The 20,861-nt window shown below is 40.7% G+C and overlaps 2 protein-coding genes across 3 annotated transcripts; one reads left to right on the top strand and one right to left on the bottom strand.

The window, feature by feature from the left end:
• Positions 1–4,037: 4,037 nt before the first annotated feature.
• LOC308370658 (uncharacterized protein) lies at positions 4,038–8,764 on the bottom strand (the record flags this gene model as incomplete). The annotated part of the gene is made up of 10 exons (XM_080845350.1): positions 4,038–4,376; positions 4,993–5,113; positions 5,454–5,553; positions 5,655–5,739; positions 6,033–6,153; positions 6,315–6,450; positions 6,583–6,736; positions 7,399–7,645; positions 7,812–7,984; positions 8,746–8,764. 10 exons carry the CDS (start codon positions 8,762–8,764, stop codon positions 4,321–4,323), a joined length of 1,212 nt encoding a protein of 403 aa, XP_080701476.1. The 3' UTR covers positions 4,038–4,320.
• A 719-nt stretch (positions 8,765–9,483) lies between these two features.
• bod1 (biorientation of chromosomes in cell division 1) lies at positions 9,484–11,497 on the top strand. 2 transcript variants are annotated; one of them, XM_080860445.1, is made up of 4 exons: positions 9,484–9,498; positions 9,629–9,765; positions 10,210–10,334; positions 10,428–11,497. In XM_080860445.1, exons 2-4 carry the CDS (start codon positions 9,631–9,633, stop codon positions 10,627–10,629), a joined length of 462 nt encoding a protein of 153 aa, XP_080716571.1. In that variant the 5' UTR covers positions 9,484–9,498; positions 9,629–9,630; the 3' UTR covers positions 10,630–11,497. The 2 variants fall into 2 exon arrangements, with proteins under 2 accessions (XP_080716571.1, XP_080716570.1); XM_080860444.1 differs by having other exon boundaries at positions 9,484–9,519.
• The last annotated feature ends 9,364 nt before the right edge of the window (positions 11,498–20,861 follow it).

The following is a 20,861-nucleotide window of genomic DNA, read 5'->3' as shown; positions in this document are numbered from 1 at the left end:
CTGCTCAGAATTAAAGGCCACAGTCAAAGACTTATTACATGATGAAGACATGATCTACTTGTCTTATAGGGTGACTGGGGTTGTGGGACTACATGACAACATGGCAACAGTACAAATGATATCCAAAAGCATTAGCTCAACATGAACCAGCCAAAACATATTGATGCATAATTTTCATTCTGACTTTTCTTGAAGACATTCTAGTATTTATCAACTGGATGAAATTAACATAATATCTTAAGTGCCTCATATCTCTCAGTATTAATGAGAAATATATATGTAACACTCTAATCTACTGTTTTGTATTTAACAGTGTAAATGGGAGGTATGAATGTTTTGTACATGTACATTATTCTTCTAAATAGGGGTGTATTTACAGGGCAATATCCTCGGCGTGGACCATGAGGAACAGTGTGAAGCTTCAAGTGGCAGGGCTGCTGGAGCCTGAATAAACTCTAGAATGTTCCCTTGGCAACTGAGAGACTTGTATGTTCATTCAGCGATGCAAATGAGTTTTGCAGGCAACTGGGTTTATTTTTAAAAGAGCACTCTGCGCGGCGGACCTTAATCACTGTTTGCTGGGTACGCAGTGACATCATCAATAGAATTTAGCAGCAGCCTTGAGAAGAACACGCACACTGATTTTAACGAGAGCTGTGTTAGAGGCCACTGTTGTGGCTCAGTATATATATGCATCATCAATTGATGATATAATGATTGATTAGGATGTATCTACCCTGTTTAGATCTTTAAACGTCTTGACACTGTCTAATGCAATTGGCTCAAATACATCTGATTCAGCAATCCCATGGCAAGGATGCTCCACTGATTCAAAAGGTGGCAGTGTTTTTGTAAAAATATTGGAATTTTTTGTGGAACCTGTCAGAGGCAAAGGGGAGTTGTGTTAGGGACATTGCATTGTGTTGGGAAGATATTCATGCTGTGGTGCACATCTTGTAGTGGTGCTCACTATGGTGAGGTAAAGCACCCTCTGGTGGACACATGTCAAAATGTCAAAAACTATCCATGAAAGAAAGGATATGATTGCAGACCTACTTCATGTATAATGAAAGGACTAAATCTATGCATAATTAAGTCAATCGACTGAATTAAATAATTGGCTGTACTATACCATTTGAAATAATTCATGAAACCACATTAATTATAATTTTAATAATAGGCCTTTTCAATAGCCGTTTACTTTCCATTTTCTTTTTTAATAGTAAGACATTTTAAAATTCAATAAACTTAATTTCCAAGTGACTGATACCCAGCAGAGACCAATGTATTAATGACTGACTTCACAAATGTCAATCAACAGCAACTGAGAAATGTATCAACATTACCTGCTCCATTAATACACTGGTCTACGTGCTAATAAATTATTTAGCATGGTAATACATGTAACTGCATTTGTATTGCTTCTCCCCTGACTTCCTCAGTGGTTCTCACTGACCTACCTAATAAAAGGACCTGGTGATATTTCACTAGTCATGAAACAACAGATACATTTCTTAGCTGCTTAAGTCAAAAACATCCACATAAGTCAAAGACAATGCAGAGCTCTGTTCAAGCATATAGTTTCTTAATGGTATAGAATCCTTTTTGAAGCAAAACAATGACAAAATCAAATGATTAAAATAATATGGGTATTAATAAAGTACGGACTCTATCCACCTATTTGTCTGTCTGTCTGTCTAACAGCAAGCACTATGAAAACATGATCGAGCTGGATGTTCTTTAATCCTCTGAAGGTTGACATCTAATCTCGGCTGGCCTACTTAACTACTATGTAGACTTTCTGTCCTATTCATGACCTTGGAACTTTTTGTATTTTGTTGTCTTTTCAACAAAAGGGAAATTGTCTTTCCCTTTACTCTTCCCCAATCCAAAATATCCTGCCAGATGTTGATAAGGGCTTTTTCACAAGCACCTTTCTAATCAGGTTTGCCTCACTGAATAGTAAATTCCACATTGCTGTCATTTGTTCATATTAACATTTGCGTTCATGCTTAGTTTAAATATAATCAAGATTCAATAACTTTATAGTCTTGCTACAATGGTATTGCAATTGTGTCAACCTCAAATGGTGCCTTTAAGACATATTTAGAAATAAATAAGACAGAAATGAGATAAGAAAGACAAAACATTGGTGATAAAAAAGTACACAATCTAAGCAATATAAGTGCAATATATAAAGTATAAAATACAAAGTATAAAATACAGTTAACCATTAAATAGTATAGGGTGCAAAAGTACGGTTATGGTACAGTGTGACAAATATGACAAACAAACCAAAACACTGGCTTGAGATAGGGCTTTTCGTGTTGTTATGGCATTTGACGATTACCGTGGGTACTCGCCGACACTTATAAAGGGATTATCCACAAGTGTTGGTCTGGGAAAATAAGGTGTGGGCCGAGGCTCTGGACCTTTTGGCAGAAAGGGATAACTTGGGTGATAACTTGGGTGAGGGGAAACCAAATATAACACCTCACAGTGTTTGAATTCATGTGCGGAGGTCTGATGTTGGTGTATTTGATGTAAATGTGTCTCTTCCGTGGGAGGAAGGAGCATGAGCAATACAGTAGGTCTACTTGAGGGGAGCTTGATCCTAACGTGATAGATGTGAAGGTGTATGCATGCACGGTGATAGGAAAGGCCTAGTTTGGGTATAGAGGAAGGGCCTAGCTTACAATGATCATCTAAATGCTAATAGGCCAAGCTCCAGCCATTTGGAGTGGCTGAGACAAGGGACAGGAATCAAGTGATATAAAACAGTATGTGAAAAACATCAACATTTTTTCACCATGGAGCCACCCTCAAAATGAAATGGCGCACTGTCTTGTATTTGTCCAGGGATTATAGATCCCTCCGCAGGTTGAATCAAGGTTAAGGGTACCACAGGCCACGGAGGTGTGTTGAGTGTTATGTTTTTGTGTTGAAAAATAAATATTTAATTTAAAAAAAAGGGGTACCACAAGCATGGTCAGCTGATGCAAACCCCTCCATGCCACAACAGACATAAGAGTGAAATTGAAAAGCACGGTGATAGAAAAAAAAGAGTATTTAAGGTCACTCTAAAAACAGACATGATGAATAATATCGGAAGATTGTCATTAAAAAAGCACATACAAAAATAAATTAATTTGTGCCTGTCAAAGTCTCTGTTCTTCCTCCATAAGCCTCTAAAGGACAAAGTAAACCACATACTATTTACTGGATATGACTTTGAAATCCATTGCTCAAAATTAAAGGGGAAAAATTACATTTCCCATACCTGAAATATAAAGTTATACATTGTATCGCTGTGTCTCTGGTTCTCTGGTCTCTGAGCTTCTCTGAAACTGAATGTAATCCAAAGATAACAGGTAACCCAGTGTGAAATAAATGCTTGTGACAGACTAAAATGTATGCAGACACTTTTATTCAAAGCAACATACAGTACAGATTTTACACTTTTTTTTATCAGATTATGAAATCCATGTTCATGGTGTTGTTGCCCTACCAGATGAGGTACAGGAACACACGCAGCATCATACACAAAACATTCAATTCAATTCAATTCAATTCAATTCAATTTTATTTGTATAGCGCCATAACAATACAACGCTTAACAGAGCCCAGAGCCTAAACCCCCTTAGTGCATGCACAATGGCAACAAACATCAACTTGCTTTAATTCATTTATATGACTTTTCTGCTCAAGGAAGGCAAGGCAGTGTTGGCAAGGCAGTGTTGGTAAGGCAGTGTCTGCAAGGCTCCCCCTGCAGGTAAAAAGCTGGAACTGAATTTCCCATAGACTACCATTCCACACAGGTGATAACAAAAAATGAACAGAAAAGTTATTCTTATATGGCCAACAAGTATAAGGCTACATAAGCTATATAATTCTCAGTTAGTTGACCATTAGTGACCTCAAACCAGTTCCCCAAAACTTACACCAACATTTTGATTGTAAAGACGTCCATAAGTATCTGTCAAAGTACAAAAATATGTATCTATGTCTTGAAAAGCAGATTAAAGGAATGTTGTGCTACAGTCCGCAATCTTGTAAATGTAAACATAAATTCCATGATTCTGAATTAGAAAATAGGCTATATATTTATTACATTTATTTCATTCAAATTGCATAGACATTTAATATCCTCACTGACATTATTCTTTAACCTATACCCACACAATCGCCCAATAAAGTTAATTTCATAATCTTTGTACTTTTCATATCCTGACATAAAAGGTGATTAAACATTCACATTGTTGTTCTTAAGAGAGGTTCAGTTCAGTATTAGAAAGCAACATTGCATAATCCATAGGATGTCTAGATTCGCTGGACCCTACGAGTCATATTTGTGGTCATGTTGGTCTGAGTCATGTCTGTGAGAGGAAAAAAAGGAAATAAACGAGTCATGAAAACGTTTTTGCAAAACAGAATAAACCATATTAAACACATACTCAATATCCTAACAATGTTAACTTTGTCTACTTCATAATAATTGTATTATTTGTGTTATTTTCGCTTTGTTTTATTTAGCTGAAAATACCAACCAACTATGTAAGAATCTATATGTGTCTGGGGTGTTCCCAAACCCTGCCTCAGGAATGTTGCAGAACAAGATTATGCTATGTGTTGTTATCTGATTCACCCTGTTGCTTTTCCGTACCAAACAAAACAGCACCACTGTCCTACTTTGATAAGCACATCTTAAAGAATGTTTGATGATTGAATAATATGACTGCATGGTTACTGCTATATAAATCTTATCCCCCAACTCAAATCAGTAGTTGGGGTGGGCATAATAAAACAGGTAATAGGCTACACTACTGCCCATTATCACCTTTTACAACCAGATTGCCCCCAAAGAAAGGTTATAGACCCATGAGTAGAACATAGACCCATGAGTATAACATGGGTTATAGACCAATGGGTAGAACATGGGTTATAGACCAATGGATAGAACATGTGTAAGAGCGTTGCATTTGTGGGACTTACTGGAGAAGTCTATCTTGTAAGGCTGTCCACTGACAACGAAGTTCATGGTACCCTGAGGGTTTTGCTGGTACTCGGCTTCAATGTCAGCAGAGGTTATGGAGCATTCGGTATCAGTTCCAGCCTGAGCATATGAGAGAACACATTTCATTAACAGGACTGGCAGCATTTTTCATTGATACGACATCTTAACTGAGCCTTAGTTTTGTACAGAGGAAATAAGGCAGACACTCTGCCTGCATGGATTCTCAAATCCTTTTCACTCATGTGGCAAAGTATTAGTGCTATGTTTGTCAATTCTTCTCTCTACAGCCATCTTTTCTATCTAAAGAACAAACACCCTAATGCACAGTGTTTAAGCCACTTTTTAGACAGTAAGTCAGTCGGTTTCTTTAATTCAGGCCTGAATACCATGCTCAGATGTCTGGGGTTGCACTGTGGTCTCTGCTGAGTTGAAGCCTTACCCTGTTTTTGAAATCATACCACTGACTGCTACCCCTAAACTGCCATCTTGGGTCTCTGGGTGGCCCGGCGATTCTCATTGCCCTCAATCCCGGGGTCAGCCTAGCTCCAGAGAGAATGGGATTAACATTTATTGTTTGTTAAAATGGTCTTCTGTTTGCATTGTTTTTTAATATAATAAATAAAACAGTAATATTACTCACGCTCTATGGCTTTGAGGACTTTCGTACAAGGGACGTCGTGTGATCTTCCGCTTGTTTCCAGTAGGCAGTTTTTTCTGGCACATGTCTGAAGTTAAACCACAGGCAAACACAAGTTACACACACACACACACACTCACACACACACAAACAAAAAAAAAACACACACACACACACACACACACACACACACACACACACACACACACACACACACACACACACACATTCATGAATAGACACACGCTTCCATAAAACCAAAAGCTATTTCTAGGGATGATCAGTTAGCTTTGATGGTGATTCTGAAGTATAAATCAGGCACCATTCAGCAATCTTTTTTTGGCTATGTGGTGAAATACAGTTAATGGAGATAGTACAAACCTTTGAATCTGATCTCATAGGTGTCTGATCCCACGCTGAACTGATGTGACCCATTTTTGTTTTTCTGGTACTCTGTCTCCAACACAGAACTATTGACTGTGTGTTGATTTCCCTTTGAGTTCTGAAAAAAGCACCAGTATGCATATGCCCTCTCATGTTAGTGAGGAAACACTGTAGATTTGTGCTATTCAATTTAACAAAAATCAAGTGTGAAACCATGACAAAAATTCCCCCTGCTCCATAGGTGCAAAAGACTACCCAGTTCCCACTACTGTAGCAAACCTTTTCTCCATATTGGTACCACCGATTATCTCCCCTGTAATGCCAGAGCCATTTAGTTTGCTGAGATCCACGGCGTCGAACCCTCAGATTAGTTTTGTTCAGGACCCGTATATTTTTAAAATCTATGGAGATGACCCTGCATAAAAGGACAAAAAGAATAGAGCTCTTGGGAAAGTACACCATAAATAATAAGCAAACTAAAAAAATCTTGTGCTCAACCAACAGAAGTTTCGCCGATCTCACATCACCATACATTGGGGAGACTCACCCATTGGCAGTGTTGTAAAGCTTGATGCCTTTTGTGCAAGGTCTGGAGTACTGGGCCTCAAGAATGTGATCGTTTGCAATGTCCTTCCAGCCATGGCCACAGTTTAGCTGCCATCTGTACGGACCCTGCAGTCCATCCTCCTCTAGATCGCTCTCTGCAACACACAATGGAAAAGTCAACATGGCTGAAATCCGTGAAGTCAGTGATTGAAATCTGTAAAAATCAATTAGCCATCATCACCGCCCAGACACTCACACAAAAGACAACACGCATAAGCATATTTTTACATTAGCAATGGATTCCGTTAATAGCTCTGGTTCGCCTCGAGATAAGAAGTTGTTCAGTGATGTTGCATATTGAAACATCATTGACTAGTAGCCTAAAACTGCTCCAAAGATGTAGTGAGCCACACAGTGCAGAGTTGGCAATCTCCCACTTGCACTGCACAGCAGTCTAATGGACTTGACATTATTATCCAATGCTATTGGGAATCCCAAAGATTTAGTGAGCTCCTTGAGAGTCAGTGTCACATACGTGAGACATGAGAAATGTTGAAACGTGAGACTTGACAGGTATGCAGCATGTTCCATGGTGTCTTTTCACACATACTCCAACACACACTTTCTCTATCTCTGCTCCCTTTACATTTTCCATAATTTGGCATAAGCAGCACAGGACCGGAACCACTCTTCACGAGTCATGTGCCAACTTTGGCTTTAATCCTTTGTGTTCACATCGAAATCTGTTGATCCTAGACAAGTATGTTTATATTATCCTTTGAATTACCTAATTTGACTGACAGGGGAATGCTCTTACCACTGGACGTTGATCTCCTTTGAGGCTTCCTCTCAGTCCGTCTGGTCCTCTCTTTAGGATTCCTTCTTCTGCCCCTGCCACGCCCTCCTGCTCCTAAATCATCTGAATCTGAGTCGACAATGTGCTTCAGAAGACAACTGTGACCATTGCGACAGGAACCTTTCCAGGAGAACTGGCACACGTGCAGGTAGGGACAGCTTTTACCGTTTCGACAGCCATTACCATTGTAGAACCTGCAAGGAACCTGCTGAGACAACACACAGCAATGTTACCCTTTCATATACAGTATAATACATACTCTTACGTCAGCAGCAGAACCTCTTTGGTCATCTGTGTGATCTATTAGCAACTGTACCAGTATTATTCTAATTATATAAGTCATATAAGTCTGCAAAAGAGGTGACATGACTGACCTTGTGGTCTCTTTGGCCTCCAGACGCTCCCTGCTGGGAATCTGGAACGTCCCCTGATTGGTCATCTGAATCGTCCCCTGACTGGTCATCTGAGTTGCTAAAGGATAAGCTGGACTGGCCTGACCAGCTCTCATTGTCTTCCCTGACGCCACTGGCATCTGCCACTGCTTCATCTGCGGAGAGTTAAGCGGTATCAGCCAACCACAAACACCAACATATAATGGGCAGATATGTTTGCATATGGATTCAGTGTTATGAAAGCAATTATGCAATTATGAAAGTCACTTTCACTTCACAATGGGTGGTTTAAGGCTAAAATATACCCTATTATAAATACCAAAACTGTTACTGTATTTATTGTAAAGCACCTCAGGGAGGTACTGTTACTGTACTTATTGTTCCTCAGGGTAGTACTTTAATCTATACCACCACACTTTGTTGAACTCTCGGGCTATTTGTACTGTTGTAAGCTGGTTGTACTATTGTTGTGTTGTATGTTGTTTCTCCTCACACCAACAGGAGCAGCACTCCAATCTCGTTGTATGTGAATACAATTACAAAATAAAGGCTTTTCTAATCTCTTCTATTCTTAAGGGTAGTTACACCCTACTCTCTCCCCTAAACATTCCTTAAACATATTTCCTATCCCTCTTGCTGTAAGTTTATTGCATGTACGGTCTGTTCTTGCTTTGGAAAATGTACAAAAATATAGGCTACATTATTTTACTGATCCTTCAGGATTAAATATGTAATTTTGGAACTTTAAAACACACCCTGTCCTTTAGGTAAAGCCCTTTGACCTACACAAGCCCGAAGCTCAATCATTGTTTTTCAGTGATAATGCAGTTAGAATTGCAGTGTCATAACTGCACTAAAGTAACACAACTTGTATTACTAAGCTTTGATTATTATTTTAAACAAACTGTTCACTTACCGTGAGCGCTAGACGCCATGTCACCTCACAACTGTTTCAGAAGCATATATAACTTTCACTTTCATTTCTTTCATGTGAAAAATGACATCAGCGTGTTTGGATCTTATTACAGCAGGATCCAGTCACAGCAGAACAGTCGTTTCATTTCAACTGTGTGGCAGTGAATTAATTAAAATCCTACCATAAAATAATAATTCTTGCATTTAGCTTCAGCTGGCTATCAGCGCAATAATGTCAAGTTACGTTCTCTATTTTCTTTGAACAATTACATTTTGTAGTGCCTTCTTTGCAAAAACTAGGCCTTCACAGGTGAACAGTGTCAGCGTCAGACAAGACAAGACATATGCTCACTTCCAGGTGATTAGTAGCAGTGGGCACAGAGTGTACATGTACATAGCCTACATACGACAATAACTTCCACATTCCCAGTAAATGAAACTGTAACTAGGACTGGCAAGATGGCGTAGGCTGTGAGGGGGTTAATTGGTTCAGTGTTCATACAAAGCGCATAATAGAGCCTGAAATGCGCAAGAAAAAGCCCAAGAACAACAAATGAGATATGAATCTGTCTACGGATATTAATTACCTACTCAAATACCCGTATAGTCTCTCTCTATCCAACTTCAACCTCATAGTGGTGCGACAATACAATTGTTACTGGTAAAATACCACATATCCCAGAAGCCTCCTCTTCTTTGACCATGCGCATTTTAGTGCATTGTGCTTGGGCGACTCACATTGACAACACCAGAGGTGTATCTTACTGGAGGCTAAGTTAAAAAAAAAAAAATATTCAGAGACTTCTTTTCATCAATATTTATTTAAAGTCATAGATGGATTGAATATCTGCCCATTTGTTTACATTGCAAAACATCGTTTTAAGATATGGCAGAGAGTAGCAGTGCGGCGAATCTTCCGCCCGGAGACCCACAGCTTATAAACATGATTGTTGAGCATCTGAAAAACCGAGGCCTCTTCGATGAGTTCAGAAGAGACTGTCTTGGTGATGTTGATACAAAAGTGAGTTTTTTACCGTTTCTACAACTATAAGCTTATAACAGCTTCCTGACGTATTAAAGACACTTGCTGGACAGGATCATGTGCTACCTTACGTAGCCCATGCTATCAACTAGCCAAAGTTATACATACTGCTCTACTACTGATTCGCACCTATCTGTTCTATACCCCATCTGATTAAACATCTCAGGGACCTTTTGTTAGACCATAGTTATCCAGTGTATGTTCATCCAGCAAAGAGCAGGAGAACACCGATTGCTGATGAAGTATGACTACGGCTAATGATTTGATTGTGGATCCGTAGTGAACGGTTGATACATAATCAGGGATTGTCTGAAGGAAATTGCAGTGGTGTTTGCACCGGGCTGAGTACTAATGCTAGCCTCACTTTCCCTCAAAGAATGACAGCCTCTTTTGTTTCACTCTGTCATTGTTATCCCATTTCAGCCAGCCTATCAGAATTTACGCCAGAAAGTGGACAACTTTGTGTCCAATCATCTCAGCTCTCAGGATTGGAACCCTTCAATCAACAAAAACCAAGTGCGAAATGGTTTGAGGCAGACTGTTGTGCAGTGAGTGTCTAGTACCATGGAAGATTTTCAGTAATTGCTAATCATTCTGTATGTGATCGACCAAGCTCATTCTGGCTCTTGTGTTCTGAACAGATCAGGCATGCTTGAATCTGGGGTGGACAGGATTATCACACAGGTAGTGGATCCTAAACTGAACCACATCTTCAGGCCACATATAGAGGACGCCATTCACGACTTCTTATCCATGGAGAAGAAAGAAGAGGGTGGCCCTAACACTGCAACATCAGAGGCTGAGCCACTGGATGTCAGCAACGCAGCCCCTAAAACCCCATGAGGACCTACTCCCTCGTTCTGGAAGCGACTTGTTTGTGTACCTGAGTATGCTAACTGACAGTACGAATTGGCTGCCAGCATAGTTTGCCTCAGTGTTGAAAGTTTTGCAGTACGTCAGTTGAGGTGATAATTCGCAGCAGTTAACTGGAACGGGAGAAGCAGCTACGTATGTTCTATTCAGAATATAAGGATATGGAGTATTCTGTCAGAATTACATAACATGCTTGAAATTCTTCTGGGTTGTGTTTGTTTGATGTGTGAGAACTCAGTGAGTGTACATCACTTTTCCTTGCTATGCAGCAATAAACTACTCTTGTGAGCTTTCAACACACCACCTGAATTGTTTTGGTCATGTTGCTGAGTGGTCTGAACATAGCTCACAAGACCCCCTACCAAGACCAGACCATTTCAGGCTTAATGTCATAGAACTCTATTCTTTTTGGCAGGGACCGTCATAAAAGACATGGCTGGGACCCTTCCCCCAGGGTATGAAGGGCAATCTTCAGCAATGGAGGTTGTGAAGGTGTCTGTCTCCAGACAGAGTGTAGGTGGGTTAAAATCACAAGGGAACATTCTTTTACGTTGGCTAAACAAGAAAATGAACATACGCACAAATGTCAACTGAGGACTGTATATGTGACTGAGTTTGAGCACGTGCACATCAGCTCTTAGAGAGAAGTATATTTCATTTTTTTCTGTCTCTGTATACTCAATGAAAAAAGAAACCTTTTTGTGTTTCACTATTGAATTTAGCCATTTGTCTGTACAGTTTTATTACCATGAGGATGTTCATTCTTTTATGCTTCCTCCCAGAATGACCCAGCAATTTTAGGGTTCCTTTTTGACTAATAAACTGCACTTGAGCATCCTCCGACATCCAAACGTTGTAAAATGGAGAACCACCCTGCATATAAATTTGAATTTATTACAGCTGTCTTCATTTGTGTTTTCTTGTACTTGCATTGAGATTGGAAAAAAGTTCTAACAACTAAATACCCTAACTTTTTGGAGGAAAACAATCTTCCATCCTTGTGTCACTGTGGTTTTAGTTGGCTTTTGTTTCTTGGAGCTCAACCATGATCCTGTTTGTTAATTCCAGCAATTTAAACATTTGGGAAGATGGAATGCTCTCCAGCTTTTCCATTCCATCTGGAATCTTGACAGTGCATAAAACCTCCTTGTGTTCCTCGCAATAAGGCCAAGGTGTGAAGTGATTGAAAGCATTTGGGCCCAGTTGCAACATCTCTCTAGTGGCTGTGTGTGTGTGTGTGTGTGTGTGTGTGTGTGTGTGTGTGTGTTTGTGGTGTGGTGTTTAAGCTGCATTCAGAGTGAGGAGAGAGGCTCTAAAGGGTAGGAATGCTGCTGACGGACAAAGATTGGCTTGTCCGAGAGAGGAAGAGAAGCAAGGCAATGTTGGTCTGCAAAAGCCTGAACACATCTCTCACCAGCTGGTGTGAAGCCCAGAGAGACTTGCATACTGACCAAAGAGCATGTTCTCTATCTCCCACCACCAAGAACATAATGTTACAACAACAACTGCCCCAAGAGGACATGAAATATCAGAGAGCTATTAGGAGATAAGCAATCATTTCACTTTAGGTCTAAGATTGGATCGTTACAAACTGGTCACAGGTTTCATTTCACATAGAGCAGGGGAAAAGCATATAACCCTCTGTATGGGTCATTGAAGAAGACACTTCATTATTTTCAGCTGACTGACCAGATTAAACAAGTGATGCTTTCATAATAAAATCATTTTTATATAGCTTAGCCTTCTGGAGTTCAGCGAGGTTGTCAGCACTTGGACTGCCTTATACCCTAGTAGTGAACCTCTTGCACCCAGAACTGGAGCGTGCGAGGCAGGGCACTGAATTAAACTACCACCCCGTTGGCAGCCAACCGAGCCAAGGAGGTATCTGAGCAAGATTGCTGGATGGGACAACAACTTTAAGGGGGGGAATAAAAAAGGAAATGAAAAGTTTGGCCTCTAGAAGTGGAGGTGGTGATATAAACTTTTTAATGTAAAATGGTAGGTACCTGTATATAAGGTCAATCCTGGGTCTCTAGACACTCTGATGCATATGTGACAGATTGTCCATATGCTCTAGTGCATATGGGGGGAGGGCTGTACCTATCTTTAGACCTTTAATAATATTTGAATTGCCACATGGGACAAAAATGGGATCACTGTGATCACTGCGCTGTATCAGCCAACCCTGATTATGATGCCTTGCCACCCTAATCCTCCAGAAACATGACCCCTCGCTGCCCCCACTAGCAGCCTTGAGCAGGTGCTGTAATGTGGGCATGCTGGCGCTATGGTGCCCCCCAAAGGGAATGTGAACCATTCACCATTAGTGGCAGTGGCCTCCTCTAACCTTCCCTTTACAGCTTTCTGTCACTCATATGACTAAGTCTCTCTGCTTTCTGTTTTAGTCTGACTTCTCTGTTTATGAATTAATCTTTTTAATTAATGAGTTTTTAATGGAAATGTGTAAGTTGCGATAATAATAAGATATGGCATAATTTTTTGTCAATAACTCATGGGCATGATTAACCATGATATGATGAAGTGGGTTAGTGGTCATGGGTAAAATGAAATGTGAAAATGTTCCCATATTACCAAAAGACCTTGAGCTGAGATAAGATGAGCCACTAGGGGGCAAATGAGACTTGCTTTTCGCTTCTAGTACATCAAAGGGATATAGGTGAAGTCTATGAACCTAAATATTATAAAATATGTCAAAATGAAGCAGTAGCTGCATCATATATGAAACATACACATTTACTTAAAGTTATTAAATCTGCGGTGCTGACTCTATTTCAGACACAGTGTCTGCGTTCCACAGGTGAAAGCATGAGCACTGAGCCAGAAAAAGATTTTCCATTCAAACCATAGTTTACATTTGTTATATATAAACTCAAATAAGAATTCAATTATTATATGTTGTAGGCTGGGCTTATTTTTTTACTGCTGCAATGTTATTTTTAATGTCACATGGAACTTAAATTAGATCCCGAAGATGACAGCTCTGTATGTTGTGGACTCAAAGGGATAGCATGATCTCAGAGCCACATTTAGTTAATTCCGTTTCCATTGCATCATCTCAAGGATTTTTGGTACCCTCACCACAAGGAAGAGGTTCCTACAGTAATAATTGGGGACACATTTGGAAGTGGACCTATCTGCAACAGATTTGAAGACAGGAAGCTCCACCGTGGAAGAGCTGAAAACTGACCAACAGGCTCTGGGTTGTTTGTTTTTGGGCCAGTATCTTACTCTTCAATTGTAATATTGGGTGCACAAATACTCTTCAAGAATATTTATGCAGAAGACCTTTTTTTCATTGTTTCTGTAGAAATACTATGTATCTCAAACAAAAGCAGACCAAGACAGAATGACATATTTTATAAACGGTGTGGTTACTATGCCAGTATTTCCATGGATCTCTTTGTGTGTATTTATGCTTGATAGTTACTCCAAGTTTCAATCCTTGCATGTAGCTATGTGCTAGTATTTATAAGTTGATCCAAGCATTTGTTTAAAGACAATTCAATCCATTCATACAGCCTTCCCTGTAATAAGAAAGCAGGCCCTACGAAATGCACACACAAACCCAGTGTTAAATGGACCTGTGTGGTACAGTGTGTGGAAACCAGTGACACAGCACATTTTTGGGCAGAGATATGTAGCAATTCTGCTCCTTTCCCTTTCAGAACCCACCTCCAGAACCCCATGAGGGACCTACTAATGGCGTGTGAAATTACACATTCACTTATCACGGGATGTGAAAAAAAAGTGTCAGCTGACATTGCATTTGTCTTCTGGACATAACCCTATACCCTTGCTCTGAAACGCAGCTGTTTGCCCCTCCAAATCCCCTACAGAGAGCCCTTCACATCTGTTTGGCTTAATTGCCCAGTGGAAGTTTGTAACCCATTAAGGGAGAGATGCATTACACAGGCAGTGGCTCACTTAGGTCAGCTCACTGAGGTCAGCCTCTATCAACCACATGTTGCTCTCCCATTTCATCGGTGCACTGTAGCTCGCCCCAACCACATTGCTCTGAAAGACAGGGCAATGATAAATGATAAAAGTATTATACAGTGTATACGTATATAAAATCATTTGCTGTGCATTGTGCTGTAAAAATGTTTTTGTGTGTAAAAAGGGATCCGGAAATTAATTTGAGCTTGAGAGTCCTCTCCCTAAGTGAGTTGTTAGTTGTGGACTGGCCACTTTTTTTACATTCATAGTGTTTGACTAGCTCATTTTTAGTGCACATTATCCACATAGGCTTGGTTTAACTCAGGATATCAGGCCAGGAATAACAGTGCGCTGGCCTCTTACAACTGATGAGTTATGCTATTGAGTTTAAGTGTCCTGGCCTGATTCAAACCCTGTTCAAACCCTTTTTATAAAGATGAAAGCACAAGAGTAACGTGCGTCTGGGTGGACACTCCACTAAGGATGTCAACATCACTTGTGTAATTTCATTGATTTAGCAACTTGTTTTTGGCATGTGTCTGTGGTTCATGTTTGCCAGGTCAGCCGGCTGCACACGACAAGAAGGGTGGTTGTAAACACACACACACACATACACACACACCATCCAGTAGATACAAATGCACATGAAGACCACCTTACTATGTGTGAGAATCAAGGCCCATTTCCGTTTCCATTGAGTTATAAGCATCAAATGAACTAGAGCAGAATGTATTCAAACAGTAAAAGCCAAACCAACATCTTGATAAGAGTTTATCTAGCTACTAATAGGAATGATAATAGGAATCTGTATTGAGCCACAGATCTGGACTTTTTACAGAGTAAGTAAGTAAGTAAGTAAGACTTTATTTACATAGCACATTTCGTACAAGAGTTGCAGTTCAAAGTGCTTTCAACATCGTATCAAAACCTGATGTTCCGATAGGCTTCTTGGATAACTAAAATGTTAAAAGGTATAAAAGGAATAAAAGTAATAAAACCCTTCTGAAATAGTAAAAATACTGAAAGTTACAGTTTGTATCAACCCCACAGAAAATTAATAAAATGCTTTGGTAAAAAGAGTAGTAAGAGAGTTTGCAATGTAGCTAGGTCCTTGTCCATTTAGAACTTTGCATGTGAGGAGGATGACCTTGAAGTCAATTCTAAAGGTAACAGGAAGCCAGTGTAAATAAGCTAGGACAGGACTAATGTGTTCTCCCATTTTTGTTTTGGTTAAAAGTCTAGGTGCAGAGTTTTGAATGAGTTGGAGTCTTTCAGTTGATTTCTTGGGAAGACCAGCAAAAAGTGAATTACAGTAGTCTAGCCGGCTTGATATGAAAGCTTAAATGAGCTTCTCTGCATCATTTATGAATGGTCGCACCTTTGCTATGTTCCTGAGGTGAAAGAAAGCTGTTTTGGTGGTTTTGGTAATGTGGGAGTTAAAATTCAAATCAGAGTCCAGGATGACACTGAGATTTATCACCTCAGGTTTAATCCAGCGTGTTAAACATCCTAGATTCTTCGTTAGCATCTCTCTTTTTGATTTGGGGCAGATAAGTAGGACTTCAGTTTTGTCCTCATTTAATTTTTAGAAAGTCATCGTTCATCCATTTGTTTATTGCCAATAAACAGTTGGTAATGGAGTTTATGGCTGTCGCATCTTAAGGTTCAGGAGATATATACAATTGTGTGTCATCCGCGTAGCTATGAAACTCTATACTATTCTTTGATGATGCCACGAGTGGTAATATATAAAGAGAAAAAAGTAATGGACCTAAGCAGCTTCCTTGTGCAACCCCATAGCAGCTTTCATGTTTCTCAGACATATGGTCTCCTAGACCAACATAAAACTTCCTTCCTCTGATATATGGTTTGATCCAGTTCAATACACAGTCAGAAAACCCAAAAAGCTTTTCAAGTCTATTGATTAGGATGTCGTGATCAATGGTATCAAATGCCGCACTAAGATCTAACAGGATAAGTATAGAGACTTTATTTGCATCAGAGTTCAGTCTGAGGTCACTAATTATTTTGGTGAGAGCGGTTTCAGTAGTTTGATATTTTCTGAAACCTGACTGAAAGACTTCCAAGATGTTATTTTCTTCGAGAAAGGAATTTAATTGGACTAATACTATCTAGGGTTAGGGTTAGGGTTAGGGTTTCAAGTAATTTACTAATAAATAGAAGATTTGAAATCGGTCTATAGTTTGCTAGTGTACTGGTATCCAGTTTGGGTTTCTTTAATAGGGGCTTTACAACAGCTGTTTTGAAGGGATCTGGGGAAAACGAAAAAGAGTCTGCAATCAACAGGTTATTTACAGTCATAGCTTAATTGTACATATAATGCTCATTGTAGACCTCTCTTATGATCAGCTCTTATGAAAAATGTCTTTTCACTGACCGGTACTCACATATTCAACGAAAGACATTCTGTTTGTGTATCTGTGTGTATATATGGGGGTGGTGACTGTCAGTTTTAGGACTGAGGCCAACTGGTGAATAACAGGCAGGTGAGCTGAGGTTAAGGCTTCTGTGTGTGTGTGTGTGTGTGTGTGTGTGTGTGTGTGTGTGTGTGTGTGTGTGTCTGTGTGTGTGTGTGTGTGTCTGTGTGTGTGTGTGTGTGTGTGTGTGTGTGTGTGTGTGTGTGTGTGTGTGTGTGTGTGTGTGTGCGTGCGTGCGTGTGTGCGTGTGTGCGTGTGTGTGCGTGTGTGTGTGTCTGTGTGTGTCTGTGTGTGTGTGTGTGTGTGTGTGTGTGTGTGTGTGTGTGTTTGTGTGTGTGTGCGTGTGTGCGTGTGTGCGTGTGTGTGTGTGTCCGTGTGTGTGTGTACCCATACTTTACATGTGTTTGTAGACGCCATATACATGTTTGTGTGTGTTGTATGTGTTTGCATATGGATTTGTTTGTACCCATGACACGTGTGTGTGTGTGTGTGTGTGTGTGTGTGTGTGTGTCTGTGTGTGTGTGTGTGTGTGTGTGTGTGTGTGTGTGTGTGTGTGTGTGTGCCTGTGTGCGTGTGTGCGTGTGCGTGTGTGTGTGTCTGTGTGTGTCTGTGTGTGTGTGTGTGTGTGTGTGTGTGTGTGCGTGTGTGCGTGTGTGCGTGTGTGTGTGTGTCCGTGTGTGTGTGTACCCATACTTTACATGTGTTTGTAGACGCCATATACATGTTTGTGTGTGTTGTATGTGTTTGCATATGGATTTGTTTGTACCCATGACACGTGTGTTTATGGGTAAGTATGGGTGTCCACATGAATGTTGTTTTTGTGCTTGTTTCTGTGTGTCACTGAAATATGAGATGTTAGGGAGCCTCACTAGCACAAACAGATGTGGGGGGGGGGGGGCTTATTGCTTTGGTTAACTAACCCCCAAAGCTCACCGATCGCCTGACCAGGGACCCTGGGGATGTCACTGATCACCTGATGCCTCTGCCCTGAGGTCCTGGACTTAGTCACGAGTTTCAGGATCATTCACAAAAACATCTTCTTCCCTCCCCCATCCCCACGCTATGCTTTCCGGCTCAGGAAAGGTCAAAGGTCATGCAGAGTGAGAAAGGTCGGGCGTCTATGACGGCAGCATTACAGTAAGTGGGATGTTGGCATACCAGTGGAGTGCCATGCCAAACATGTTTGTCGCTCCTTGCCCGTACTAATGGACATTTTGTACGGCAAGCACTGATGGTCAGAATATAGCCCCCATACCTCTCCACATTTACAGCCGGAAACTCCTCTAGATGCTCATTGAAAATGGCAGTGAAATATGTGAGAGGGCATAGCAGGGCCACTGCAAATACCCTCCCCAATCCCCACTGGGATTTCCCCCTGGCACCTCCCCAAACATCACACACTAACACAGACCTACCCCCACACACTCTTACATACACTACTATCATCTGCTGACCACTTATACAATCTAAAAATAAGAGTTAACATTGAAATTGACCCTCTAAAAATATCTCAAGCTCCCAGTTAGCGGAGAACTGACTTGGGGTTGAGTGAGTGTGTGCCAATGAACAGAGTTATACTGCATCAGCAGTTATGACCTTAATCACAGGAGTCGCATTAAAGGGAATATGAGATCTCAAATCTACTAAGCATATCAAGTCAGCCTTCCTTTCATTAGGCCTTCAAGACTGCATGATAATCTCAACATAAGATCACTTTGCAATTAAGGAAACTGCATGATATGCTGTGAAAATCCCTTTCTATATGCATTTGGCAAGTGTTGCTTAGACAGTTCCCTTTCTGCCCTGATCTTGCCCTCTCTGCCCTGATCTTGACCAACACTGGGAAGTTCAGTTGGCAGCCCAAAGAGAGTTAAGAGTTATTGTAGATAAGAGTGATAAAGTAGAATGTCAATGACTATCTACACTATGAAGTGATGTAAAAGATGTCTATATCACAAAAAGATGTATGTGAACAATAGCAAATACAAATAACCTGGTAATAAATACAATCCTCCAGTTTAGCATTAAATGGTGCAGCATGTTCAGTGACTGAAACTGCAAAAATGATAGAAATGAGGACGTACTGTATGTGTTACAGTCAGAATTACAATTAAGTCTTGAACCTGCATAAAGCTATATTGTTATGATTCATCTGTACACACTGATGGCTTTGTTAGATGAATATCATCAACACATTTCCATTTTCTAGATCAATTGTTTCCTTCTCTTTGGGCTCAACCCCTGCTGACGAATATTGATAAAGGCTGGCCATTTTGAAACTGAGCAGTCAAACACAAACACCCCTCTCTTCTGTTTTCTGCCCAGAGTGCCTCCCCCCTGCATGTTTGCATGACACAGGGGTTAGATCATTACTACTATTGGCTGGGACTGAGGAGGTTTGTTATGTTTGTCTGTTGTTTTGCCTACAGTCCTCCCTGCTCTCAAACTAAAAAGTGTCTTAGTGTCTGCATTATTTGTCTGCCACTGGTGGCAATTAGTAGCATCATAAAAAAAGGAAAAAATGAAGGAACTTTACAGAAACTTTGCTCTCATTACTGTAACATGCCTATTTCCCTAAATGTGAAAGCATCTCTGGGTTAACAGTTGTATGAAGATGGTGACAGATGACTGCCATTTTCATGACACTTTAAACAGGGATCATAGCTGTCATTTCAGGCTGCAGTGCATCATCTTAGGTCTCATCCTGTACCCATAACCCATTACCATGTAAAAAAAAAAACATATCCACAAGAAGAACAGCAGGTGCCTGGATGGAAGTGGTGAAAACAACCTCAGTGGGCTTTCAAGTCACAAGGCGGTCTTGTGCACTTTTTCAGGGGGCTGAAAGTGTTAATTTGAACCACAGTGACTACCTAAAACGTACCCCCCTCTCGAGACCCCCTCCCTCTCTCTTTCTCTCTACCTCTCTTTTTTTCTCTACCTCTCTCTTTCTCTCTACCTCTCTCTTTCACTCCACTTTTGGCAGCAAGCTCGGGCCTGTTAAAGCATGTCTGAGTTGACGACGAGGTGTCTGCATCGGTTCCACGCCTGCAACTCCTCAGCATCACACTGCGGTGTCAGCATCTGCCACTGGTCAAGAAGGGGGGCTCCGCACCGGACCCTGTGGCTCAATCAACACTCTCATTACACAGCAAAAACACACACACACACACACACACACACACATACACATACCTAGAGACAGACACACACAGAGAGAAACACACCAACGCACACAAATAAAACAGCGCCGACATGAGGTGGCAACTCATCACTCTGTTTTATGGGGCTCCTACTACATGGCAGGCAAACCATGTATAAAGCAGAGCACAATGTTTGGTTCATCGCTACCAGCACAATGAGCGTCACTAGGAATCGATGGAAAGCAAGGCTTTAGAGGAAGATAGAAAAAGGAGAGGGCTGAAAAAGAGAGACACTCTGGCAACCCCATTTTGTCCTCCAAGACATTTATACCTTAGCAACTCCCTTGTTTACATCCTACATCAATGGTGGTCTGCTATCTTATGGGAAAGGGAATGGGCTACTGCCTACTCCACCTGGCCTCTCTTTACTTCCTAAAGAGGATGCACATCTAACAGAGGTCACTTTACGACTGTTGTTTCCAAACACACATTTTCCCCATACTTCACGTCACAGTTGTTTTCAGGCTGCTTCTGGCATCGGGTGGTACATTATGTCTTGTGTTCTGTAAACACTTAACTGAAGGCTGCTGTGAATGTGGTAAATATTTACATGACATATTCACAATGACCGAAATGACTGCTGTTGGTTCTACACCACTTTTGG

The sequence above is a fragment of the Sprattus sprattus genome (assembly GCF_963457725.1).
Source record: "Sprattus sprattus genome assembly, chromosome: 1".
NCBI lineage: Eukaryota > Metazoa > Chordata > Actinopteri > Clupeiformes > Clupeidae > Sprattus > Sprattus sprattus.
Note: the sequence above shows the minus strand (reverse complement) of the source record. Positions and strands in the feature narration are given on the sequence as shown.